General features: G+C 53.2%; 1 protein-coding gene and 2 long non-coding RNA genes across 4 annotated transcripts in view; 1 reads left to right on the top strand and 2 right to left on the bottom strand.

Annotated features, from left to right (window-relative positions):
- ADAMTS2 (ADAM metallopeptidase with thrombospondin type 1 motif 2) overlaps positions 1 to 27,188 on the top strand; it is a 210,015-nt gene that overhangs the window by 169,309 nt on the left and 13,518 nt on the right. The window contains exons 6-18 of the mRNA XM_084763280.1: positions 7,112 to 7,268; positions 10,993 to 11,098; positions 11,814 to 11,957; positions 12,243 to 12,375; positions 12,778 to 12,891; positions 14,901 to 15,046; positions 17,225 to 17,400; positions 20,146 to 20,279; positions 20,942 to 21,065; positions 22,023 to 22,103; positions 22,653 to 22,819; positions 24,066 to 24,225; positions 26,777 to 26,909. Coding sequence (XP_084619406.1) covers positions 7,112 to 7,268; positions 10,993 to 11,098; positions 11,814 to 11,957; positions 12,243 to 12,375; positions 12,778 to 12,891; positions 14,901 to 15,046; positions 17,225 to 17,400; positions 20,146 to 20,279; positions 20,942 to 21,065; positions 22,023 to 22,103; positions 22,653 to 22,819; positions 24,066 to 24,225; positions 26,777 to 26,909 — 1,775 coding nt within the window. The remainder of the gene's footprint in view (positions 1 to 7,111; positions 7,269 to 10,992; positions 11,099 to 11,813; positions 11,958 to 12,242; positions 12,376 to 12,777; positions 12,892 to 14,900; positions 15,047 to 17,224; positions 17,401 to 20,145; positions 20,280 to 20,941; positions 21,066 to 22,022; positions 22,104 to 22,652; positions 22,820 to 24,065; positions 24,226 to 26,776; positions 26,910 to 27,188) is intronic.
- LOC311586714 lies at positions 912 to 4,465 on the bottom strand. Of its 2 annotated transcripts, XR_014775632.1 has the most exons (4): positions 4,230 to 4,465; positions 3,447 to 3,624; positions 3,132 to 3,200; positions 912 to 1,793 (listed from the first exon to the last, which is right to left on the bottom strand). It is a non-coding gene; the product is annotated as an uncharacterized lncRNA (long non-coding RNA). The 2 variants fall into 2 exon arrangements; XR_014775631.1 differs by having other exon boundaries at positions 3,447 to 4,465.
- LOC311586715 lies at positions 4,847 to 5,749 on the bottom strand. Its single transcript, XR_014775633.1, has 3 exons — positions 5,624 to 5,749; positions 5,300 to 5,418; positions 4,847 to 4,956 (listed from the first exon to the last, which is right to left on the bottom strand). It is a non-coding gene; the product is annotated as an uncharacterized lncRNA (long non-coding RNA).

Below are 27,188 nucleotides of genomic sequence, written 5' to 3'. Positions count from 1 at the left end.
CAGAGCCCTGTTCTAGTACCCTGGCTTCCTCTGAAGGACATACCTTCCTGCTCTCTCTCTCTCTCCAGTTCTAGGAGGCATCTGGACCATGGCCTTTGAGCCACCCACAACACCTTGCATGCCACAGCTGGAAACAGAAGACCCCAGCCTCGGGGGCAGGGGCAGGGGGGTGATCCCTGGCTGCAGGACAGCAGAGCTGGTGCTGAGGCAGCGGAGACTGTGGGCCCTCTTCCTAGAATTCACGCCCGCCCACTGGTACTTGTGGGACCTTGACTGAGTTATTTAACATCACAGAGCCTTGGTTTCTCCAATGAGACCAAGCTGTGGGTCTCCAGCACTTGGCAGCAATCAGGAGGAGAGAGTGGGGGGATGGGGACTCTTTGGGGTTTCACTGTCAGAGGAACCCCACAAGGCTGTACTGCCTTCAGCCCCCCTTCTCTATGGAGTCAGCTGGCTTTATGCATAGCCCCTTCCAGGATTCCGTGCCCCGTGATCCAAAGGTTTTTTTTTTTCCCTCAAGAAAGAGAGCACATATGCATAGCTGTCAGAACGGTGTGTGTTTTAGTTCCTCCATCTTAGTGTCTTGTCACACCCATAGTCACTGTCACTAACTCCATGTGACAATAAGGGTGTGGCTCCATGGAGTGAGTGATCTACCGAAGGTCATACATGGCAGCCACCTTGTCCCTAGAGGATGAGTCAGACGCTGTCATGCTAGCTGGCTAGGGAGTGCAGCCCTTAGGTGAGCTGCCCCTGTCTCCCCGTGACATTCCCCCACATCCAAGGCTCCTAACCAACGGTGGCTCTGCCACTCTATCCCCGACTCATGGACGCAGAGTAATGTTTAGAGACATTTTCACTGTTATCACTCGGGAGATGCTCGGAACAGAACCCCACACACCACAGGTTAACTGGCCCCAAATGTCAGCCAATTCTGTGACTGGGAATGAGTTCTGCTTAGCTTCTCAGCCCTGTGCACGCTTCCTTGTCTCCTGCTTGTTTGGGAGCGCTAATCTGAGGCCTCCCGGGGCCAGGACATTGTGGAATGGGTTTGGCACCAGCTGAAGCCAGATCTCATTGGAGCCCGAACCACTCGTTACAGGGTGGACCACACGGTCATCGCTGGAGTACAGGACAAGGAGGATGTGTGGGTATGGGCCGTGTCTTGGCTTCTTTCTGTTGCTGTGATAAAAATACTCTGGCCAAAGCCATTTTAAGGGGAAGGACTTTATTTCAGCTTACAGTTCCGGGCTACAGCCCATCATGGTGGGGAAAGTCACAGTGGCAAGAGCCTGAAGTAGCTGGTCGTGTCACATGAACAGTCACAAGCGAAGAGCAACCAGCGCTTAGCTCTGTTCCATTTCCAGGCAGGAAGTGGTGCCACTGTAGGGCATGGGTTGTTCCCCCCTCAGTTAACAGAATCAAGACAATTGCCCACAGGCATGCTCAAAGATGGATCTCCCAGGTGATCTTAGAGCTTCAAATGGCGTTAACACTAACTACTGCAAACGGCATGCCCTGCCCACGCTGTCTCAGGTGAAAGCCCCTGAGCTCTAGGCGGGTGCTCAGGTCAGTTTGTGTCACAGGAGGCCCGAGAGGGAGTCAAAGTTTCCAAGAACAGTGCAGCACTTGTGCCCCACACCTCCAGCTCTGGGCTACGTGTCCACGGCTGAGATTGTGTGTGTCCTATGTGTTCACAGACACATGGTGGCACCCAGTCCACAGAGCCTCCCTGTTGCCAGGCACAGAGGCTGGGCTCTGAGAAGCAGGTCCCATTTTCTTTTCTCTTTTGACTGAAGGAAGAAAAAAAAATTCAGTTCAGTCCACAGCAAACAGTTGAAGCGTTAGAGAGCAGTGGTTGGAATGCAACTTTTTGCAGAAGTCTTAATTGCTTTGTTTAGGGTGAGACCCTTGAGTCTCCTAACCTAACTGGCTACAATGCCCACCCACAAAGCCAGATCTGCAGCCCAGCCTGGAGGAGCAGCGGTCCCTTAGCGCCCACCACGCTCAGGACCTTGACTCTGCATTCTTGTAGCGGCAGCGCCACCTGGTGGTTGTCTCTGGGACCTGCCCTTCTTTTGCCTTCTGTCTAGACTTAACCTGGCAGACAGAACTTCCTCCTGTGATCTCTGTATGGCTTCCACCTCCGTCTCACCTTACCTGTGAGATTTGGAGTCAATGACTTAATGACAAGAGATGCAGTTTCTCATCTGGGAATTAGGATAACAACAGTGCTTATATGTTAAGTAGTTTTGAAATGTAAGTGAGACACATGCAGAGGCTTAAGAGCATCCTGGAAGACTTGGTTGGTACCACCAGCATTTGGGTCTGTTCCTACTGGTGATCCCTTTCTAGGACTTCCTGGGAATGTTCCAGAAGCCTCTGTCCTTCCTGCAGGCTCTAGGCTTTACACTCCCCTCTCTGGCCCAGCCTGACTCTTCAGCGTGTGTGTGTTTGACTTTTGTTCATTTGTTAATTCCTTTCCTTTGTGATAAACACGTATGCCCAGTGAACAGCGTCAGTCCTGGATAACGAGCAGTGTTATCTCCAGAGGGCCTGTGGGTCAATAGGCTTCATTGTTGAAACGGGCATCTTAAGTAGCAAAGTACACAGTAGAACGTCCCCTCTCCTTAAGGTTCCCCATGGGGCATCCAGTGAACCTCCTCAGAGGCCTCCTCGGCTTCCAGGCTTGAAGACAAGACTCACCAGTGGCAAGGGAAGAGCCAGCTGCCTCCCACCAGGAAGTCTGTGCCCTTGTTCATGGGCCCAGGTGTCCACAACCCCCTACTGCAGGCACAGTGGCCCTGGCCCATCTGAGATCTCCACACTGGGGTCAGAGTTATGGAAACTGTTGTCACTGTGAAGAGCCATTTCCCAGGATGCAAGACTTTGCTCCCTCAGGACATAGGCCTTCCAGCTACCTACCACTCAGCCTCAGGGAATGGAAAAGCCTTAGTTCACTTGCAAATAGCACCATGTGCCAGCCAGCGCTCTGCCCCAGACCCCAGGCTGCTGCTGCTGGTCTCACTGCAAGAGCACCACCAGCCTATGGAGTCAGCCACCCCTTCCCCCACCCCTCCCCCACCCCTCCCCCACTCCCTTCCCCCATCACCTGTCCCCCCCACCCTCACCTTAAGGACTGCCTCCTGCTCACTCATCTTCCATTCCACACAGCTGAGAACAGGCACACAAAGACTTTCCTAAAAAAACCAATGCAAAGACTGAGCAGAAGCTAGGTTCTGGATGCTTCCAGAGGTGAGAGGAAGACAGCCAGCCGAGGCCAATGAAGCAAACAACTCCCCCAGCCCGTGGTGACTTCAGCAAGAGATTCAGACTTCAGAGAGTGGAAAGTTTGCCCTTACCTTCAGTTTTACTTTCCACTCAGAATACCTGCCATTTGTGACCTGGGACTATGCAACAGAAAATTCCAGAAACAAAAAGCTTACCAAGTTTAAATTGCCAGCTGTTCTGAGGAACTTGTTGAGATCAGGGACCGTATCACTCCATCCTGCCAAGACACTGAATTTTCACCCTGTCCAGCGTATCCACACCGCACCCGAGCACAGTCCTGCTCATTGCCAGCAGCTGTCTCAGTTATCAGATGGGCCACTGTAAAATAAAAGCCTCGAGGTGCAGAGTAGATACTTATGCAAATGGGCTAGAGAGAAGCCAGAAAGTGCTTGCAAGGGTCAAAATTCATCAGAAGTACGCATGTATAAGGACCACATATGGTCAGTACTCTGTGGTTTCCAGCACCCTCTGGGGACCCAGGCTCTTCTAGCAGGCTCCCTACAGCTGGTCCAGTGGCAATTGGACTACCTCTGACAGTTGGTATCTTGCCCTGTACCATGGCCAACTTGGGGCTCCCTCCAAGGACCCAGACCTGCCCAGTTGTCACAAATATCTCTGCCTCAAGCAAAGGTTTTAAAAAAAATTTTTTTTATTATGTGTATACGTGTGGAGGTGGGTAGAGGCGGGCATATGTGTGAGAGCGTGGATGCCCACAGAGACCTGAGGCACCCCAGGAGCTGGAGCTACAGATAGTTGTGAGCGCAGGTCTTCTGCAAGAGTAGTTAGTATATGCTCTTAGCCACTAATCGATCTCTCCAGACCCTAGAGAGGAGTCTTTAAAGGCATGTTGGGTGCGACAGCTGGTGGGTCCCGTGACGTAGAGGGAGGATAGGGTGAGGGAAAGGGACCTGAGGAAGGAGGCAGAACTTTCTTTGTACCTCTAAGGCATGTCACCTGATTTTCAGTCCTGTAAGCTTCTGTTCTATTAGCTTAGCTTGGGTCCCAGGTTGCCTCTCGGCCTTGAGGCAGAGTATTTGATCAGTTCAATGTTGGGTTCTGTATCTTGGGAACCAGGAAGGAGGCATTCCCAGGAGGTTTCACCAGGTGAGCAAATTGTACAGGAAAGCCCAACTTCGTGATGGATTGTCCTCAGCACTGTGAACAAATCTCACACACACACACACACACACACACACACACACACACACACACACACACACACACACACACCATGTCTCCACTGCCATCCTACCAAAGCCAGAAACCACCTCCATCCTTGCCTCGTTGTCCCCACACCTGACCCTAGCATCTCCTGTCTCCCACCAGATGTTGAGCCATTTGACAGTGCTGTGGGCCACACTCGCTTCCCCTTCCTGACTCCCACCCTCTCTGACAAGGACCAGCTCTGTTTTCGAAAGTGCACTGGGTGCTTGTCACAGGCTAGCCTTTGAACAGGACACTCTGTGACACCCCCCCCCCCCCCAGAATGCTCCAGACCCAGTAAGAACAAGAACACTTCCCCTTTGGGTCCTTGGTGCTGCTTGAGATGGGCCAGACCTTGAAAAGGTTGGGAGAAAATCCAGTTGGTTCTCCACACCCACAGCTCTGCTTTCTGCCAATTCCGCCAACCACAGATGGAGGATACTCAAGGAGGAGGCATGACATCTGTATTGAACATATGCAGGCTTTTATCTTGTTGTTATTCCCTACACAATCAGTAAACGCACTAGGCACCCCACACTTACACTGTGGGCTATGGTGTAAGTCATTCAGAGTTGATGTAAAGGATGCAGAAGGACGTGTGAGGTTCTATGCAAATGCGGCATCCTTTTATAGAAGGGACTTGAACACTTACCAATGTGGTATTCACTGGAGTACTAAAATCACCCCACCCCACCCCACCAGCACCAGACATATATGCTCTCCCAGACCCCAAGGGGTGACCACCTATATTTTGTCACTTGAGATCCCTGAATGCTTTATTTCTTGGGGGTGCCTTCATGCGTACCAAGGATCGTAGGGTGAACGGCATCTAGTTGCTGTTTTCTGAAGTTCTGCCTTCCTGGGGTCCGTCCCCCTCCATGGTGTGGCTCCTGTCTGGGACAGTGCTCCTCAAGTCACTCCTGTCTGATAGAGATCTTTCTTGGGATTCCGAAGCTAAGAAGGGAGTCCTAGACCCCGTGAACTCTGTCCCCATAGCACGAGCCCCTCGGGGCAGGGGAATGCTGGGTAGCAGTCTGCCTTCTTAGAACAGGCAGAGAACAAAACAAGACAAGAACAAAAACACAAATCAATATTTCAATAAATTATCCTGCTGCGGCAGTGAAATCACCTTGTCTGCCAAGAGAGCCTCAGGACCGGAGCCCAGTGTCTTGAGGGAAGAAGGGAAATCAGCCAGTGTCCAGTCTGCAGAGTGGCGGGGTGCTCTGTCTGCTGCAGTGCCAGGCTCTGTCTGCAAAGTGGGGAGAGGGTCCTGGAAGAACCTGCCTTTATTCAAAAGTTCTTAAATGAGTGACAGGGAGTGGGGTGGAGTTTTGTTCTACTAATGCCATCCTCATCCAAGCCAACTCATACTGTTGGTTTGGGAGGTGCTTGGGAACTGAACCCAGGTTTTGGATGAGTTGGTCTGGCACTGTACCCACTGAGGTTTGTTTGTTTGTTTGGTTGGTTGGTTGGTTTTTTCGAGACAGGATTTCTCTGTGTAGCCTTGGCTGTCCTGGACTCACTTTGTAGACCAGGCTGGCCTTGAACTCACAGCAATCCGCCTGCCTCTGCCTCCCGAGTGCTGGGATTAAAGGCATGCGCCACCACGCCCAGCCCCCACTGAGCTTTGTGAACTTTACATTTAACTGTAGGCATCTGAGACTTGTGCTCTGGCAAGACTGGGCCTCAGTTCCTGAATGCCAGCCATGGGCCAGTGTTCAGTGGACAAGATCGCTGAAGAGACCTATTTCCAACCTCTTCCCACGGTCTCTTGGGTGTGGGAGAGAGGTTCTGTGTGCTTCCTGTTGACCCATTTGCTCTTACCCTGTGTCGACCTGGCTCCTGCCTCCAGCCCTATTCCCTTCCCCTCAAGTGTATATCCCAGATCGAACTCTTCAGTCTCTTCAAAGACTTGGCTGGAGTTCTTTTCCCACACCTGCGTAGGCCATGCCAGTCTAGGCTAGCTGCTGTCTTTTACCTGCCTGCCGGTGCCCTCACCTGGAGTGGTCACGGTTCCCACAAAAGAGGAAGTGTGTTGCTCAGAGTTCTTTTGGTCCAAGTGATGGGTAACACACCCCATAATTGGATGACTCATTAGTGAGCAAGTGGCTGAGGTATGGTGGCCTCCCTTGTCCATAGGCTAGACTGAGATTGGTCGCTAGGCCCTTCCTTTGTGTTCGACACCCATGCGTTCTCCTCCCGTCTCTTCAGTCATTAGTACTAGAGGAAGCAAGCTGCTCTCTATAGAGGGGCCTGGGTAGCATGGTGAGCTCTCCATCCAACCGTCTAGGGCAAATGGGGTCCTGCCTCTGGCTAAGGAGTGAGCTTAGTAAAGGGAATAGCCTGCCCCCAGGAGAGACAAGTGTGTAACCCCACTACTCAGCTTTACAGTGCGGAAACTCAGGCAGGCGAGGGTGATCAGGAACCTTCTCTACCATTCAGAAGAACAGAGCTGAATGGAAGGCAAGTCATGACTCAGCAGGGAGCTGAATGGCCGGCACCTGGACCAGATCCCCCAGTGACTGGCTCGAGTCGGCACAACTGCCCGGTCAGCCCCTAAGTGATCTGCCGGATACCGGTTACCCGAGCCTGCTGTCTCTCTCTCCACCCACTGCAGTCCGTGAGCCTCATTGAGATTGGGAACCCCTCCCAGAGTCTGGAGAACGTCTGCCGCTGGGCCTACCTCCAGCAGAAGCCGGACGCAGAGCACGACGAGTACCACGATCACGCCATCTTCCTCACGCGGCAGGACTTCGGGCCCTCCGGCATGCAAGGTTAGCCCCAGGCCTTCAGATGCAGGCCAAGAAAGCTGGGGCCTGCAAGGGGTTCCCAGCAGCTGCAGCTGAGCCTATGGAAGAAGGGTGGGGCAGGGAGGGGGCGTGGCTACTTGAGCTGCTTGAGTGCCAGGGTTGGTTGGTAGTATTGACCTCCTGGCTCTAGAAAAATCACTGTATCATTTCTGAGACCCCAGTCCACCCCACCCCACCCCACCCCACCCTCGCAAAACAAAACAAACAAACAAACAAAACTCCACACTGTAGTGCTGAGGAACAGAGGAAGTTCAGGGAACGGTGGGATAGGTTACCAACTGATTCTTTGCACAAGAATTCAAACTGCGTAAAACCAACAGAGTGAAAAAAGAAAGAAAAGTTGACCAAACTATATGATTGAAGATGTTAATAAACACTTTTTAGTAAGTGATACAACAACAGATAAGAAAATAGGTAGAGACATAAAAGTTTTGGGTTGATGAAGTGAGATGGTAAAGGCATTTGCTGCCAAGCCTGAAGCTAAGAGTTCAATCCCCGGGATTGTCTTGGTGGAAGGAAAGAACTGACCCCAGGGTATTGCCCTCTGACCTCACAGTAGCATGTGGATGCCCACACACATGCATACAAACGCACATGAATAATTAGGTGTAATATGTATTGTGTAAACTATTTGAACACAGCAGCTTGACTTGCCTGATGTATAAGGAACATTACAATAAACCATGAAAGAACAGATGCCCTTCACTAAAGCCTGTGAGAATATACCAAACAGACTCTGCTGAGTCACAGGGAAATCTCACAAAATATACAGGAGGAAATAGCACACAGGCCACTCTGGAGAGTAAGCAGTCGACACACAATATACGCTGAAGGAGAATTAACAGTAGAAATTAGATTTTTTTTTCATTCATTCATTCATTAATTTACTTTACATCCCGGTAGGAAGCTCCCTTCCCTCCCCTCCTCCCAGGCCCTCACTCTCCCTTCCCCTCCCCTCCTCCTTTGTCCCCCCACCCCCTTTCTCCTCAGAGAAGGGGAGAGCCCCCACGGGTATCAACCCTCCTCGGCATATTAGATGATGGCAAACCAGAACTAGTGGGTAGAGCAGGACGGTGGCTCGGCAGGTGATGGTGCCTGCTGCGCAGCCTGATGACCTCAGTTTGATCCCTGGGACTCACATGGTGAGAAGGAGAGAAGAAAGTCCTGCAAGTTGTCTTCTGACCTCCATACAGGCATTGTGATGCACACGCACGCTCACACACACATGGATTTACACACACATGTACATTTTAAAAGCCTACATATACAGCTAACATCGTGATAAATTGAGAAGGTTGAAAATAAATTATAGATAGACATTATCTCAAGTGATTTAACAAAGAGCAACCAACAAAGTAGGAGGATAGAAAGGCACCGAAGCAGAAAGGGGGTGGGTGGGTGAGTCCACAGAGTGGGGGTGGGTGTGTTAGTCCACAGAGTGGGGGTGGGTGTGTTAGTCCACAGAGTGGGGGTGGGTGTGTTAGTCCACAGAGTGGGGGTGGGTGTGTTAGTCCACAGAGTGGGGGTGGGTGTGTTAGTCCACAGAGTGGGGGTGGGTGTGTTAGTCCACAGAGTGGGGGTGGGTGTGTTAGTCCACAGAGTGGGGGTAGGTGTGTTAGTCCACAGAGTGGGGGTAGGTGTGTTAGTCCACAGAGTGGGGGTGGGTGTGTTAGTCCACAGAGTGGGGGTAGGTGTGTTAGTCCACAGAGTGGGGGTGGGTGTGTTAGTCCACAGGGTGGGGGTGGGTGGGTGAGTCCACAGGGTGGGGGTGGGTGGGTGAGTCCACAGGGTGGGGGTGGGTGGGTGAGTCCACAGGGTGGGGGTGGGTGGGTGAGTCCACAGGGTGGGGGTGGGTGGGTGAGTCCACAGGGTGGGGGTGGGTGGGTGAGTCCACAGGGTGGGGGTGGGTGGGTGAGTCCACAGGGTGGGGGTGGGTGGGTGAGTCCACAGGGTGGGGTGGGTGGGTGAGTCCACAGGGTGGGGGTGGGTGGGTGAGTCCACAGAGTGGGGGTGGGTGGGTGAGTCCACAGAGTGGGGGTGGGTGGGTTAGTCCACAGGGTGGGGGTGGGTGGGTTAGTCCACAGGGTGGGGGTGGGTGGGTTAGTCCACAGGGTGGGGGTGGGTGGGTTAGTCCACAGGGTGGGGGTGGGTGGGTTAGTCCACAGGGTGGGGGTGGGTGTGTTAGTCCACAGGGTGGGGGTGGGTGTGTTAGTCCACAGAGTGGGGGTGGGTGTGTTAGTCCACAGAGTGGGGGTGGGTGTGTTAGTCCACAGGGTGGGGGTGGGTGTGTTAGTCCACAGGGTGGGGGTGGGTGTGTTAGTCCACAGGGTGGGGGTGGGTGTGTTAGTCCACAGGGTGGGGGTGGGTGTGTTAGTCCACAGGGTGGGGGTGGGTGTGTTAGTCCACAGGGTGGGGGTGGGTGGGTTAGTCCACAGGGTGGGGGTGGGTGGGTTAGTCCACAGGGTGGGGGTGGGTGGGTTAGTCCACAGGGTGGGGGTGGGTGGGTGAGTCCACAGGGTGGGGGTGGGTGGGTGAGTCCACAGGGTGGGGGTGGGTGGGTGAGTCCACAGGGTGGGGGTGGGTGGGTGAGTCCACAGAGTGGGGGTGGGTGGGTGAGTCCACAGAGTGGGGGTGGGTGGGTGAGTCCACAGAGTGGGGGTGGGTGGGTGAGTCCACAGAGTGGGGGTGGGTGGGTGAGTCCACAGAGTGGGGGTGGGTGGGTGAGTCCACAGAGTGGGGGTGGGTGGGTTAGTCCACAGAGTGGGGGTGGGTGGGTTAGTCCACAGAGTGGGGGTGGGTGGGTTAGTCCACAGAGTGGGGGTGGGTGGGTTAGTCCACAGAGTGGGGGTGGGTGGGTTAGTCCACAGAGTGGGGGTGGGTGGGTTAGTCCACAGAGTGGGGGTGGGTGGGTTAGTCCACAGAGTGGGGGTGGGTGGGTGAGTCCACAGAGTGGGGGTGGGTGGGTGAGTCCACAGAGTGGGGGTAGGTGTGTTAGTCCACAGAGTGGGGGTAGGTGTGTTAGTCCACAGAGTGGGGGTGGGTGTGTTAGTCCACAGAGTGGGGGTAGGTGGGTGGGTTAGTCCACAGAGTGGGGGTAGGTGGGTGGGTTAGTCCACAGAGTGGGGGTAGGTGGGTGTGTTAGTCCACAGAGTGGGGGTAGGTGGGTGTGTTAGTCCACAGAGTGGGGGTAGGTGGGTGTGTTAGTCCACAGAGTGGGGGTAGGTGTGTTAGTCCACAGAGTGGGGGTGGGTGGGTTAGTCCACAGAGTGGGGGTAGGTGGGTGTGTTAGTCCACAGAGTGGGGGTAGGTGTGTTAGTCCACAGAGTGGGGGTGGGTGTGTTAGTCCACAGAGTCGGGGTAGGTGGGTTAGTCCACAGAGTCGGGGTAGGTGGGTGACAGGAGAACGGGAAGAAAGCTGCATAGGTGAGAGGCCCAACAGAGACCTGTGCCAGGAAATGAATGCCAGCCACAGTGTGGGCTATGACAGGCAAAGTGGCCACCAAAGCTCTGGACTGACGGGCAGGGGCTGCTTCCATGCAGGCGGCGTCTTCTGAGCTCTACCAACGGGGGGAAACTGATTTTGCAGAATTGCTCTGGGATGGGTCCTATCTGGGATTTTGAGATCTCGGGCTGTCTTGGGGTAGGACTCCAGACCTGGAGACTGGAGCCACCTTCTGTCTCCTCCCAGGCTACGCTCCTGTCACTGGGATGTGCCACCCCGTTCGCAGCTGCACCCTGAACCATGAGGATGGCTTCTCCTCGGCATTTGTGGTGGCTCATGAGACTGGCCATGTGTAAGTGGCCTGACCATTCTTATATGGGGAAATCAGACGCTAGTCTGGCTGACCACCTTTCCTTGTGCCAAAGAGGGACAGCCACATAGGAAAGCCACTTAGCCGTGTTGTCCTGCCATCGTGGCCTAAGGTCAGCTTTCTGCTGACAGAACAAATCAAATCAAAGAGAAAAGGCACCTGGGAGCAGAGCAAGTGCTCTGGGCCATAAGACAGCCAAGGCGCCATTATCCCATTTAAGTCGGGTCAGGGACAGAGCTTCACCCCACTCTGTAGATGGGTCACCGAGGCTCTGAGGGAGGGAAACCCGGCCTCCTAAAGCCAGGACTCTGCCCAAATGTGCGCATTTCAGGCATCAGATGAGACTCAGAATCTCAGAGCCAGATAAGGATAAGTGAGTTTGCAGAGCTGGTGGAAATACACAAGGAAAGACACAGTAACCTGGATGCTCTGGCCTACAGAACGCCCGGCTCCCACTGTTTATTCAGAAAATGGTAGCCCTCCTTGGGGGACAGAGTGAGGGGCCTGGCTGCTGGGTGTCTGAGAGAGTAGCTCTGACATCAAGATTCTAGTCAGAGTGAAAGCGGGTCAGGCCAGAAACAGTCAGAGATGTCCACCCCGGTTGTTAGAAAAACCTTCCTGGTGTTGAGGCGTGGGGACATGGCAGGTCAGTGCAGTCAGGCGAGGGTCCAGCCGGGTTTCCCTGTTCCCCACACAGGCTGGGCATGGAGCATGATGGACAAGGCAACCGCTGTGGAGACGAAGTACGGCTGGGCAGCATCATGGCACCCCTGGTACAAGCTGCCTTCCATCGATTCCACTGGTCCCGCTGCAGCCAGCAGGAGCTCGGCCGCTACCTGCAGTGAGTACCTCCCCCGGGCCCCCAAGGGTGACCCCCCCCCCCGTCCTTGGGTTCAGGTCTAAGAGGGCACAGTGCCCAGTGTGCCTGGGTCCAGCCTGAACTCTCAGACCCTTGGGGCCTCTGGTCTAACATGCAAGGGACGCTGGGAGATGATCCCACTTTGGGGATTTCCAGGCCCGACACTGAGTGGGCCCACAAGCTGCCCTCACCAGGTCTTGAAGTCTTGCCCACCATGTTAACTCCAGAATGGACCTCAGCTTGTGGCACCCACGTGTCCCCTTACAGTTCCTATGACTGCCTGCGGGACGATCCCTTCGCCCATGACTGGCCGGCGTTGCCTCAGCTCCCAGGGCTGCACTACTCGATGAACGAACAGTGTCGCTTCGACTTCGGCCTGGGCTACATGATGTGCACCGCGGTGAGTGAGTGCAGGGACTCACGTGTCCCCAGGGCCATGCGGTGAGGACACTTAAGGCACCAGCCACTCCTGCCCGGGGCCACGGGGATGCCCAGTCATTTCCCAAGCAGGATATTCTGCCTGTCAGCTGCCTGTCAAAGCCCCCATCCACTCACCCCACCCCAGGTGGGCAGCCTCTAAGGCTGGAGACTTGGGGACCCAGCAATACCCAGAGACGCTGTCATATCCACACTGCGTGGACATGATCCTCATGGCCCCAGAATCGCATGGCGCTTGCAGCACCCACCCACACAGGCATGCTCACAGGCCAGTTCAGGTTGTAGAATCTGGGTGAGGGGGTGGCATTCTTTGTGATCGCCTGAGAGCGGGGGTGTAGCCTAATAACAGGGTGTTCTCTTCCAGTTCCGGACCTTTGACCCCTGCAAACAGCTATGGTGCAGCCACCCAGACAATCCCTACTTTTGCAAGACAAAGAAGGGTCCCCCACTTGACGGTACCATGTGTGCACCTGGCAAGGTGAGTCAGGACTAAGTGCTCTTTCGGGGTCACAAGGCATCCTACTTAAGGCAATACAATAACTAGGGACAGGCCCTGCAGTGTTTGTAGGGGGGAACCAGGGACCTTCTCAGGAGGCCCCAGCTGCCGTCTCCCCCTTGCATCTCCACCCATATTTGGATACACCCTGTCATGTAGCCCAGGCTGGTCTTAAACTTTGTATGTAGCTAACGATGACCTTGAACTTCCGATCTCGGTGTCTCTACCTGTCTAGTGATAAGACTGCAGGCAGGTGCCACCATGCTAGGTTTACAGTGGTTCTCAGGATAGAGGCCAGGACTTCCTGCATACTAGACACAGCATCCCCAACCTTCATTCCTACTTCCTAATCACTGGACAGATTGGATCTTCCCACACCAGAGCAATCCTGCCATCTTAAGTCCCCTTCCCACCCAGTGTGAGAGGCCATGGGTCACTTTGCTATGAAGCCAGCAAGAGGCCTGATGGCTCCCAGGCACAGCATGAGGTTTAGGTTGACAGCAGGGGGGGGGGGGTTGGGAGGGTGTGCCTCTGGTTTGTCCCTTCAGGATCACTGCTTGGCCACCCACCCTCTCTACAAGTCTGCAGATAAAAAGTACTTACTCTTATGCGCCAGGGCGTGGTGGCACATGCCTTTAATCCTAGCACCTGGGAGGCAGAGGCGGATTGCTGTGAGTTTGAGGCTAGCCTGGACTACAATGCGAGAAACCTTGTCTCAGCCAAGATTCCAGACATGATTCTCATTGGTTCAGGTGAAGTGATATGTTCACTCCTTAGCCAATCATTTTCTAGGGGCCTGGCATATGCAGATAATTGTAAACCAGGACTAGCTGCGTCCCACCCCCACCCCGAACACACACACACACACACACACACACACACACACACACACACACACCCATGCTCACCAAACCAGGACTCAGCTCAGTTTTACAGACATCGGGGCACCATGTGGATGAGAGAATTTCCCGTATGCCCTGTCTTAACGATCTCCTCAAAGCTCCACATCCCCACACCATCATACTGGGCGTTAAGGCTTTACCACCTGAAACTGAGGGGACGTGAACATCCAGTCCACAGTGTTCCTCCTTGCCTGCGAATTATGTTTTGTTTTGGTTTTTTGTTTTGTTTTGTTTTATGTTTTGTTTTGGTTTTTTAGTTTGGGTAGTTTGTGGTAATTGTGCTGTTAATTGTCTTTATTTTGAGTGATAATGTTTTCTTATTCTAAATCAACAAACCATGTGTTGGATTGTGTTGTACTGAATTACCAATTTACTGTTTTAAATTCTGAAATCTTCTTAACATGGGCTCCTTAGGGGGTCGTAAGCTTCCTCCACTGTGGAGAATGAGAATTCAGCGTTTTTCTCCCTCCAGTGTTGGGCTTCCTATATTCTCAGTCTTCCTCCCCCGACCCCACCCTCCCCACCCCACCCACTCCACCTCCCCCCCCACCCCCACCCCCACCCCCATACCCTGAGTTTACTTAGCCCTGGTGTCTCCGGGATCTGGCATGTAGCTCTTGTTGCATCTTTGTCCCGGTACACGGGGACATTTATCTTGGGGACATGACACCCAGCAGGCACAGGAGGCCAGAGTGGGCTGAATAAGGCCTGCAGGGTGGGCCTGGGCATCCCTTTATCCCTGCTGTCACAGGCAAGGTGAGGGCCTGTAAGATCAGGTCCCCTCCCCCACCCCTTCTCCGCAGGCCCAGGGCAGCCATCAAAGACTGACTGCTCCAGCAATTCTGGTGCTGGTGATGGGGTCAAAGAAATGCCTTTCTACCCTTTCTTTGTGATTACTTGGGGAGGTTTTTGGTTTTGTTTTTAATTTGGAGGGGTGAGGCATGTGTGACAGAAGCCAGAACACAACATGGGAGGTCGGCCATTCTTCTCCTTCCACCATGGGGGGTCCGGGGATCGAACTCAGTCCAGCACACAGCACAGGCCTTTACGCAGTGCGCCGTCTCACCAGCCCGCCTTCCTATCTTTTAGCACTGCTTTAAAGGCCACTGCATCTGGCTGACACCTGACATCCTCAAGCGAGACGGCAACTGGGGCGCCTGGACTCCGTTCGGCTCCTGCTCACGCACCTGTGGCACAGGTGTGAAGTTCAGGACCCGCCAGTGTGACAACCCACAGTGAGTTGGCCTGACATCGCTGAGGGCCCCGGAAGCTGTTTCTGCAGGGCCGCAGGCTGCGGGGAGGGTGCAAGGCAGACGTTCCGGGTCTTTGTTTCTCCCCAGGTGGAAGCTGCAGTTCAGAGGGAGGGCACCTTTTCTGGCTCAGATTCCACAACAGCCTAGAAGCATCCTCTCCTGGCCACTGCCCTGGGGCCCCGGGTCCACTTTAGACTGTCCTTCTTGGCCTAAGGAGGGGAGGACAGAAGGTGGGACAGAGATGGGGAGCTGGGGCTTCCACAGAGGAGTTTCTTATGAACCCCAGGATGCCTAGACAGGGGCAACTGTGGCCAAGCAGCTATTTTTTAATCAGATGAAGACAGAGTTAGGGGCTGCCACACCCGCGCCTGTACTCAGGCTCCTCACCTTCAGCCCCTCCCTTCCTCCTTTCCTGTTGGCCCTGTGACGACTCACACACATGGTGGGTCGTTTGTCCAACTTGTGTTGGACAATCTAGTGGGGTTTTTTTTTGTTTCATTTTGTTTGGTTGGTTTAGTTTGTTTTTTGTTTTTTGTTTTTGTAGCCAATCAGCAAATGTATTCTATACCAGAGAGTGTATTATATAATGTCTTAAATTCAGAAATTAGAAAGATTTCTAGGGTAAATACTCCATTTTTCTTGCAAAGTTTCTACTTGAATAAGTTTAAAGCATACAAGTTAGGGCACTAACCATACTAAAGGACACTGCTGCACAGATATCCTGTCATTAATACTGTCAGCCACCCATATCAGTCACCAATGACTCAGCTGTTTCTTTGGCTCCCTGCCCCCACCCACTTCACCTACCCTGGACAGTATCTTGCTGTGGCCCAGGCAGGCCTCGGACTCTTAACCTTCTTGCCTTAGCTGATGTTTTATAGATTTTGTTTGACCTGAAAATATCGACATCACAGAAAACCATAAACTGGTTGCCAGCCCCTAAGTGGGCCAAGAGCAGGCTACCTTGCAAGACTCTGCACGGATCTAGTCTGGTCTCAGGCCAACAAGACAAACCCTATTCTGTTCACTGAGACGGCTACACTGTGTCCGTCAAACCAAACACTGGCCACCAGGGAACCAAAGGTCTGCGGTCACAGCTGTGGGGAGAGGGTCAGGCTTTATCAAAGACAGGGGCAGACCACCCTTGTCTGGTCACCCCATATGTGCATGAAAACCTTTTTACCCCAGAGTGTTCTTCGGCTTAGGGCTCTAAGCAATCCTCCTGCAAAGAGCCTGGTGGGAAGGTGGGGCGCTGTGACCCGCCCCCCTGGAGTATCACTGAAGGACTTTTGCTTTGAGAAGAGAGGAGCACAGCAGAGAGCCAGAGCCACACAAAGCCCTAGTGGGCTGGAACCGCTCTCTGCACAGGGAGGGAGTCACAGAAGCGTGGCTCGAATTTTCGAAGGTGGCGAGAGCCAGCCTTACGCCAGATGTTCGCTAGAGACTCACGCATGTGCAGCTCCACAATTTCGGGTTGCTCTAGGTATTTTCTGCAGCAGGACAGGTCAGCTCTGTGTGTCCAGGGGCCTGGTCGTAGGGAGAGTCAACCTGCTCTTGTCATCTGGGATTTGTCATCCAGTGGGGCAGGCAAACCCTTAAACATGTAGTCACAGCTCTGTGCTCATTAGCAGTCCTGGACTTTGAGGCCAGGGTGAAGGTGGCATGCCCAGTGGCTCCTCTCTGTCTTTGTTTTTCTGTCTGTCTGTCTGTCTCTCTGTCTGTCTGTCTCTCTGTCTCGCTGTCTGTCTGTCTCTCTGTCTCTGTCCCTCTTTGCCTCTGTCTCTTTGTCTCTCTCTGTCTGTCTCTCTGTCTCTGTGTCTCTCTCTGTATCTGTCTGTCTGTCTGTCTGTCTCTCTCATTGAGACAGAGTTTCTCTGTATAATAGCCCTAGCTGTCCTGGAACGTACTTTGTAGACCAGGCTAGCCTCGCTGCCTTCTCAAGAGAGCACAGGGCATGGCTACTGCCAACACCTTCCAGTCTTGATGTCCCAAGGCCTGCCTGGCTGAGGAGCCACCCAGGTGCTAGTAGGGCTGTCTCTTTACTCAATAGAGGTGCCCCCCTCCATACCTGAGACTCAAGGATTTCCTTTAAAATGCCACCCCGTAGGCAGATATTTTTCTAGAGGCCCCAAGAAAGAGAACCTTTGCTTTCTCCTGCAGCCCAGCCAACGGCGGCCGCACCTGCTCGGGCCTGGCCTATGACTTCCAGCTCTGCAACCCCCAGGACTGTCCCAACTCCCTGGCTGACTTCCGGGAAGAGCAGTGTCAGCAGTGGGACCTGTACTTTGAGCACGGCAATACCCAGCACCACTGGCTACCCCATGAGCACCGGGATGGTGAGCTCTTGGCAAAGGGCAGCAGTGGGGAGGAGTCAGCACAGGACCCCGGTGGGGCAGGCAGGGTCATGCATGGTTGCACACCTCTGATCCTGCATGAGGCCAGTCTGTGGTGACACGTAGGCCGGCAATAGGGCACAGTGCTGCCTCCTAGTGTGGCTTCAGGGCCCCACTGCTGAGCAAGGGCTCTGGGCCGGGGACAGGGTTCAGTCTCAGGGAAACTGGGAGAGGAGGCTGGGGTGGAGGCTCCCAGGGTGCAAACTCCTACGGTTACCATCCAGAGAACGAGGCTAGAGCCGCCTGGTGCCGCAGGTGTGAGACGGGAGCAGAAGTTGACGCTGAGAAGCAGTCAGGTGACTCCCGATAGGCAGCTGAGCTGGTCTCCTTTCTGTTGCTGTGATAAAATACCCCCAACAAAAATAACCTGAGGGAGAAAGGGTTTATTCTAGATAACAGTCCCGGGCCGCAATCTGTTATAGCAGGGATTGCAACAAGGCCGCGGGCACCAGATGCATTCACAGTCAAGGGCAGAAAGAGAACAAATGCATGAATATGTGCATGAACTCAGCTCTTTCCCCCTTCACCACCGTGTAAGATCCAAACCCAGGCAATATCATGACCAGCTTTTTCTTCCTTGTTAAGGCAATGAGGAAAATCCCCTACGTATATGTCCACAGGACAACCTGATCTAGGAGTTCTTGATAACTGCCCTGCAGTTTAAGTGCTTCCTCACTGTAGGATAGCTAGCTCCAGGGGTGTCCGAGTTCCTATATAAAAGAGTAGAGTGTTTGCGTATAACTTATACACGTTCTTCCAGATACTTCCAGATGGCTTTTACCACCTAACATGCCAGAGATGCTATGCAAATGGTTGCTATTTAGTTACTTTTCTATTGCTATGATAAAACACCAGGACCAAGGTAACTTATAAAAGAAAGCATTTGACTTGGCGTATGGTCTCAGTGGGTTAGAGTCCATGATGGTAGAACAAAAAACAGCTGAGAGCTCACATCTTGATCTATAACCTTGTAGCAGAGAGAGAGAGACAGACAGACAGACACAGAGAAACAGAGAGAGACAGAGACAGAGACAAAGAGAGACAGAGATGACAGAGACAGACAGACAGACACAGAGATAGAGAGAACACTGGAGATCCTATAAGTCTTTTGAAACCTCAAAGCCCACCCCCAGTGACACACCTCCTCCAACAAAGCCACACCTCCTAATCCTTCCCAAATAGTTTCACCAACTGAGGACCAAGTATTCAAATGTACGAGCCATTCTCATTCAAACCACCATGGTTGTTTTAATCTGCATCAGTCAGAGAATAACAAGGATAGGTACCTACACAGTCAGTGCAGATACAAAAAAAAATTTTTTTTTTCAAATATTTTCAGTCTGTTGAGGGTTGAGCCCGCAGGTGGAGGACATGAACACAAAAGGCTGGTTCTGTTCCATTTGAGTCCCTCTTCCCTTCCATCTGTGTTTTAAACACACAGCTTCTGTCTCCCACCCACCCCAAGCACTGGGCAGGGAGTGGGGACTGGTTGTGAGCCTGGAACGCCAATGGGAGTCACCTGCTTGTGCCCGAGGGATGGCAGAGCTGACGGGGCCAGAGGAAAGGAAGTCTGACGACCCAGTGGGTCAGTTGCTTCCGATAAATTAATGCTGAGCAGAGAACGTGCCAGGGACTTGGAACTGAATCCAAGAGGGTCAGCTGCACTTGGTTGACTGAGAATTGACTCTCTTCTCTTTTTATTTAGCATCAGTCATTGTACAAAACAATAGGTTTCACCACGACATTTTAATAATGTCTGTCATATTTTGATTATGTTGCCCCTCCATTATCATCTCCCCACACTAAGCATACATGTTTGAGGGAGGGAGGGAGGGAGATTCTGCATCCAAGAAAAAATGCAATACTTGTTTTTCTGAGTCAGGCTTAATTTGTTTACTATGATAAATCTCAAGTTCCACCCATTACCCATCGTTCTGAAAAACCCTGGGTCTGACTGAAACTCCGTGTGGATACATATCACGTTAAAACGCCCTGTGTATACATATCACATTTTCTTTATCCACCCCATCTGTTGATAGATTCCTACCTAAGCTGGTTCCGTACCTTGGGTCTTGTGAACAGTTTGAATGTGCAGGCATCTCTCTGGTGGGCTGACCTAAACTCCGTTGGGTGTATGCCCAGGAGTGGCACAGCACAGCAGGAGTAGCACAGCACAGCAGGAGTAGCACAGCACAGCAGGAGTAGCACAGCACAGCAGGAGCAGCACGGCACAGCATGTAGGAACCATAGGTTTAGTTTGTCGAGGACCGTCCACACCAATTGCCACAATGGCTGCACACAATTACACTGCCACCAACAGTGAGGAAGGGTTCTGAAGAAGGCTCCTTAGACAAAGACTGGGCAGAAAGGCCTTTGCCTCTGCAGAGTCAAGGGTCTCCTCCAGGCAGGCCTGTGAGGATGGAGAGTGTGGGCTACATCTACATCCTGGCTATATCAGTTGAGAAAAAGCTCTCCCTCGAGCTGATAGCACCAGAGTCAAATAATTCTCAGAAGCCAAAAAAGTAGGAAGGAGGTTGCTATCACTGGTCTCTTTCTCTCTGTGTCCTTCCAGAGCACAGAGTTCAGAGATTAGGGGTGGGCCAGGTGAGTTCTAAGAACACAGGGAGTTTTCTCTCTGATGCTCTTTCGGGAAGGCCGCAGCCTAACACGCCATGACTTCCCTTCCAGCCAAGGAGAGATGCCACCTCTACTGCGAGTCCAAGGAGACGGGGGAGGTGGTGTCCATGAAGCGCATAGTGCATGATGGGACACGTTGCTCCTACAAGGATGCCTTCAGCCTCTGTGTGCGCGGGGACTGCAGGGTAAGTGCCATGAGGACCAAGGCTCAGGGTGGCCAACCTCCTGGAATCATCTCTTGCTCTGTTCAGGCTCCACGGCCTGGAGACTAGAGATGCCTTAATGGACTGGGCTTTCCTACATCAGTTAACAATCGGGACTATTCTCCACCTCAGACCATCTGGTTCTGGTGCACAGACTCATGGGTGATGGGTATCTGGGATCAGACTAAACCTTCCATGCTAACAAGGCAAGCCCCAGCGTCTCTGGGCTGTCTCAGGGAGTGAGCAGGATGGTAAAGGCAGTGTCGATGACGCCTTTCACTACGCTCCACTCTTAAAGATCCCGCCACCTCATTGTTGTGACATTGGTCCAAAGCAGCTGAAGCTTTGATTGGAAGCCCTCAGGGCTGCCTCTGGGTGGGTGCTCTAGGAGAAGGGCAGCGAGGAAGGCCAAGGACAGAAGTCCTGTGACGTGACAGGCTCCGTGTTCCACGTGCACTGAAGCAGGAAGAAGCCATGTGGGGCATCATGGCCACGTGGAGTCTGCTGCTCTCTAAAGCCCTTCTTCCCCTGTACCAAGAGCTTGTAAGAACAGACTTGCAGGGCCCAGCTGTGGGAGAGAACAGGTCCTATGGGTCTTGGGGGACTCAGGTCTCAGAGGTCCCCTGCCCTCTCTTGCCCTGCAGAAGGTGGGCTGCGATGGGGTGATTGGCTCCCGAAAGCAGGAAGACAAGTGTGGCGTGTGTGGAGGCGACAACACCCACTGCAAAGTGGTGAAGGGCACATTCACGAGGTCGCCCAGGAAGCAAGGTAAGAAGCCTACCTTCTGCCTGGGCTGGAACGGTGATAGCACCTCATGGGGCAAGGGCTGGAATGTCCCCACCCTTGGGAATCTATAGGCCCATCCCTTATTTGAGGCTCAGGGACGCAAGGGCAGGCGAGGAAAGGGAACCTGTTGGGGGCTTGAGTCTGAGTTCCAGTGACTATGGAGGAGGAAAAACAAGGCCTGGATAACAGATGTACCTTAGAAGCCTCTGAGGTCAGGAGCCCACAGAGGGCAAGCCCCACCCCACCCCCCAGTCCTCCAGGATGCCCAGCTGCTTGTTACTCAATCCTCCCTCTCCCCTGCCAACAGACTGCTGTCGTCAGGACATCCCTGAATCTAGCACGTGGGAGATGCCCATAGCCACATCCCAAACACAGCAGCCTGGTACAGAGGCTGTGGTTTCATATGACCCTGCACCCTCTGGGTTGGCCCGAAGCAGCTGACCACATCTCTGTGGTATCAGTCAGTCTGTCTCTGACATGGAGACAAGCCTCTTTGGTTTTCTGATGAAAGGCTACAGAGCAAACCTAAAGGCCCTGGCAAGGAGCCATGGGCCAGGAGTGGCCTTGTGGGTCAGGTGCTGAGCATTAGTCCTGCCCCTCCCCATGTGGGGCTCTAACATAGTTTGCAGATGGTGGAACTGAGGTCCAGATAGGCTATGTGGCTCGCATGAGGCCTGCCTGCTAGATGGGGCATCTTACACTAACTGCCAGCATGGCTAGCACCTAGATCCTCACCTGAGGGGTCAGTGGAAGGGACAGCATGGAGACACCTGGGACTTGAAAGTGAGCAGAAATGCATGATGGGAGTATCCAGGCTTCCCAGGTGACCCATCTCCTACTTGAGAGCGGAGGTTTTGGAGGGCAGGCCTCTCCCAGGTCATGAGCATTGGATGGGATGGCTTTCTGTGTTCTCACCTGACTTTCTTTCTACCCCCAAAGATTACATCAAGATGTTTGAGATCCCTGCGGGAGCCAGACACCTGCTCATTCAGGAGGCCGACACCGCCAGCCACTACCTGTGTGAGTCATGGCCCGGTGTCTCAACACCTATGAGCTCCCCCCCACCCCCCATCCCCGGCACTTCTGGTGGAGTGCCATAGGTTGGAGGCTCGGATTGTGTGTGGCCAGCTCCTGAGATCAACATCCCTGATTGACAGATGTGCCTCAGCCCCCGTCCACCTGTCCCTCCACTCAGCCCACTTCCTGGCCTTTTCCACAGGCGTCTTCCACAGGGAGGTCAGGGCTGGAGATCAGAGAGCTCATCTGGGCAGCAGCTGCAGAGGGGCCCTATGTCCCACATTCCTCCAGCTTGCAGAGGGATGGGGGCCGCCCTGTCTGAGAGGCACGGGTTAGGCACTAGGTCCCATACAGTGATTAGCTTGGTCTTTATAGGGCAACCAAGGGCAGGATGTGACTCCCAAAGCTACTAGTGACAAGGCCAGACTGCCATGGAGCACAGGGGGAGGAAGGGGAGGGGCTCAGCTGAGGAAAGCCTCTGGCCTCCCTAGCCCCCAGTAACGGGGTACTGGGTTACTGTAGTGACTGTGCGCTCCCCTCTCCCGTTCTCAGCTGTCAAGAACCTGGAGACAGGCAAGTTCATCTTAAATGAAGAGAACCACTTGGACCCCAATTCTCGATCCTTCATTGCCATGGGTGTGGAGTGGGAGTACAGGAATGAGGCCGAGAGGGAGACGCTGCAGACCATAGGCCCGCTCCACGGAACCATCACTGTGCTGGTGAGTAGAGTGCTACCCCAGCTCACGGGTGCACACAGCCCCCCTGTCCCCCCGCGGGAAAAGACGGGAGCCCTGGGATGCCCAAGCTTCTAGTCGGTCTCTTTCCCTGCCGTGGTCTCCTCCTCCGTGGAGGCATGGTCCCACACGTCAGGGCTCTGGTCCCTGGCCAGCTCTTAGTGACTGTGGCCACAGACTCCTCTCCAGCAGTTTCTTTTCTTTTCTTTTTTTTCTTTTTCTTTTCTTTTCTTTTCTTTTTTTTTCCTATTTGAACAGTGTTCACAGCTAATACCAATAGATACATTAACCCCTGCTGCTACCGAATGAACTCCTCACACCTGAGAGCTCAGAAACCAGCTACAGGTCACACTGGACTTTATTGTCTAAGCAGAACTGGATTCCAGGTCCCTGGTCACTGGGTGTAAGGATTACAGAGTACTCCTGGTTATAGGGAGTTGTGAGGGGGCTGGGTTTTCAATTCCCTTTTTAAAATTTTTTAGTTTTGATTAATTGCTTAAGTAATGTAGTTTATTTATCAAAACAAGCAAGCACACTGAGCCAGGCATGGGGTCATGCACCTGTAATCCAAGGACTCAGGGGGCAACAAAAGAAGATTAAAGCAAATGCCAGGCCAGCCTGGTCTACAGAGCAAGTTTCAGGCCACCTGGGGCAATTTACTCTCAAAAATGAGAGAGCCGGGGACGGCTGGGGCTGTGGATCAGAAGGTCAGAGGACTAGAATCTGTGCCCCAGCACCCATAGCAGGTAGCTCACAAACACCTATCACGCCAGCTGCAAGAGATCTGACACCTGCTCCAGGCCTCTGTGGGCAGCGAACAAGTGCATGCACGAAAAATAAATCAATAAAATGTAACTTAATTTTGTTAATGTTGTGACCAGCAGCCTATGAGATCCTAGCTCTATATAGATTCTCCTTAGTGGTAAGATCCTCAAAAACCTGTTCATGTCATACGAAAAGTGCACTAGCTGTACCTAAAGTACAGCCAGGACTCACTGCCGCTGTCAGCATCATAAGAGGGCTGCACCACATCCCACTAGCCAGGGAAAAGGTCCGCATTTCAAATTCCAGGTGCCATTGTAAAGTTGAAAAGCCATAAAGATGACCATCGTAAGTCGGGGACTGTCTGTCTCCCCTGCTTGTCACTTTTCCTGATGGCGTCTAACTTGGCTATAGAGGAACAATGAGGAGCTGGGCAGACACATTCATGACCATGTTGACATGGGCCCAGGTTATCCCCGAAGGAGATGCCCGGATCTCACTGACGTACAAATACATGATCCATGAGGACTCGCTCAACGTCGACAACAACAACGTCCTGGAAGATGACTCTCTACGCCATGAGTGGGCCCTGAAGAAGTGGTCTCCCTGCTCCAAGCCCTGCGGTGGAGGTGAGGGGCTTCTCACTGCTGCGGTTCCTAAGCTTGATTGGAAGTGGGACAGCCCTGCGTTGAGACTCAGTGTGAGCCTGGGGGAGGTTAAGGTTGGAAGAATGGGCTTCCGGGCGCAGCTTCCTGGGCTAACAGTGCCCTCTTGACAGCAGCTCTGAGGCCAGTGAGTTTGTCCTGTGCTGGAGATGAGAAGTTCCTCAGAGAGCAATGGGGCAGTGAGCTCTGTTGGGCTTAGCCTGTGCTGGGAAAGGTCCTTGGTGAGTTGAGAAGGGCAGGTGCTTGAGACACCAGGCAAAATGTCCCCAGAATGGCCTGTGGGGCATGAGTCACGCCTGCATAGACTGCATCAGTGTGCGGGGAGTGAGGCTGGCCTGATGGGAGGCTGACACACGTGAGTGGATCAGTGAGCAGAACTAGCAAGCCCCCAGCAGCACTGGGGACACTTTCTGGGGAAGCCCTTCTTCCTTAAGTCTATTCAGAAAAACAAAACAAAAACATCACACGCCTGATCAGTTTAGAGTTGGGGGCTGGGAGAGATAGAGGGGAAGGTGGTCTCCATTCCTCAAAGAGTTCCACCTCGATGATACTCGGTCTCCACTCCCCACCACATGGACCCCACCAGCAGGCTGATTCCTGCTGCTTGTGTGAAGTCAAGGCTCAACCTGCTAATCCTCTTCCCAGCCACATGCTGGTCCAGCCCCATCCTCCCATTGGCCCTTGTGGATCCACTCTAGGTCCAAGAATGACCTTTTAAAGGAACAAATCTGGGCTGGAGGGATGATGCTTCAGTGGTTAACATGCTTGCCTGGCAAGCTTGGGCACCAGAGTTCAGATTGCCAGAAACTATGTAAAAGTGGGGTGTGCATGGAAACCCCCCTGTATTCAACCTTGGAAGGGGGCAAGAGACTAGGGGTGTCCCTGGAGCAACCTGGCTGTCGATACTAACCACACTGGCAAGCTCTAGATTGCATTGTAAAGACCCTGTGTCAATAAATAAAATGGAAGAGAAATCAGGATAATTGCTGACATCAACCTCAGGCCTCTACAGAGCACGTGCGCACGCGCGCGCACACACACACACACACACACACACACACACACGAAAAAATAAAATAAAAGGATAAACCAGACCCTGCCCCCCTCCTGCATTGGAATTTCCTCCAGTAGCCCCCTCATTTTGTGAGACCAAAGCCAAAATTTTCCCTGTGGCCTCTGGGGTCCAGGCAGGCCTCTGGAGGATGGGCCATGCCGCACTTCCCCATCTTGGCTATACCACCCTCCATATGTTTTCTGTCACTGTGATAAAACCTTGAGATAGCCGGGCGTGGTGGCGCACGCCTTTAATCCCAGCACTCAGGAGGCAGAGGCAGGCGGATCGCTGTGAGTTCGAGGTCAGCCTAGACTACAAAGCGAGTCTAGGACAGCCAAGACTACACAGAGAGACCCTGTCTCGAAAATAAAAAACAAAAAACAAGAAACAACCTTTGAGATAATCATCTTGTTAAAAAAAAAAAGAAAGAAAGAAAAACTGTGTTTCCACTCACAATTTTGGTGGCTGTAGCCCATGGCTAGTCTCACTGCTTTGGGCTATGTCAAGACAGCGGAGGAAGCTGCTCACCTTACCTGCCTGGCCTAGCAGTGTCAGAGAGAGAGAGAGAGAGAGAGAGAGAGAGAGAGAGAGAGAGAGAGAAAGGAAGGGGAGCTGGCCCTTTCAAAAGCGCCATCTCCAATGACCTATCCGCCTCACCTTTGAGGCTCCACCCACTCAAGATAGCACTGCAGGACAGAGACCTAGCCTCTCACATCCTTGCCTAGTCCACAGCAAGTGATTCTCCTGAACACACACACACACACACACACACACACACACACACAGTGTGTCCCTGTCGGTTCTGCACAAGCTCCTCCTCGCTGTCCTCTCCACCTCCTTTGGGGGGGGGGGGAGCAGGGGAGGGTGTCAGTGCCACTTACTCCTCTGCTTTCCAGGATGTTTTCAGATGCTCAGACTAGGGCAGTCTGCCTGGCTGCGCTTAGATTCTCTTGTGTACTCACTAGGTACTACGCAGTTTCAGGTTCCGTTATTCTCTGTTCTGAGGTGGGGTACTTTGTATCGTAAGTGGGGTACCTTGTGTTGTAAGAGGTTGCGCAGCCCACAGCCTCTATCCGCTAGATACCCCACATATTTCCCAGTAGCCTCGGGGGGGGGGGGAACAGCACCCACCGAGGGAGCATGCGTTCTTGTCCCCCCTCTGCTGGGATGGGTGCAGGGTGGGTTCCTTGCTGGATGTCTGTAAGGCATCCTTCTCACCCTCCACATCATTTTGAGGGCCAGGAGGAATCTCAGTCTTTGGAGGGCTGAGGCAGGAGGATTCCAAGTTTGAGGGAATGCTAGGGCAAAGAATGAGTTCAAAGCCAAGCCAAACTATGTAGGAATCAAAAAACAAAACAGAAAGGAGAGTGGGGCTAATACTGCTGGTGGAGGCCCCACCTCTCCAAGCCCCCTCGGGGATTCCACCACCCCATTGAGCCCCTTCAAGCTCTCTGTCTTCAGGATCCCAGTTCACTAAGTATGGCTGCCGCCGGAGGCTGGACAGCAAGATGGTGCATCGAGCCTTCTGCAGTGCCCTCGCCAAGCCCAAAGCCATCCGCCGAGCTTGCAACCCTCAGGAGTGCTCCCAGCCTGTGTGAGTGCTGGGAGGGGCGGGGCCCACAACCCAGGGGCACAATGTGGGGGGGTGGGGAAGGGTGAAACTGGATCTCCCAGAAGCTCTGGGCCTGGCATCTTGTGGGGTGTTGGGCTCTTTACCCACACTAGGTTAAAGGTGCTGGCCCACTTCTGACCCACTGAACGGAAGCTCTGAGTGCATCTCAGCGAAACCAAATGTATTAGCACTTAGACAGGGAAACAGGCTCAGAGGGCTGGCTTCCGATGCTGTAATAGATGTTTCTAAGCAACAGCTTTG

This window comes from Acomys minous (assembly GCF_964271855.1).
Source record: "Acomys minous genome assembly, chromosome: 16".
Taxonomy (NCBI): Eukaryota; Metazoa; Chordata; class Mammalia; order Rodentia; family Muridae; genus Acomys; species Acomys minous.
The sequence above is the reverse complement of the archived record's forward strand: the minus strand, read 5'-3'. Positions and strand labels throughout refer to the sequence as shown.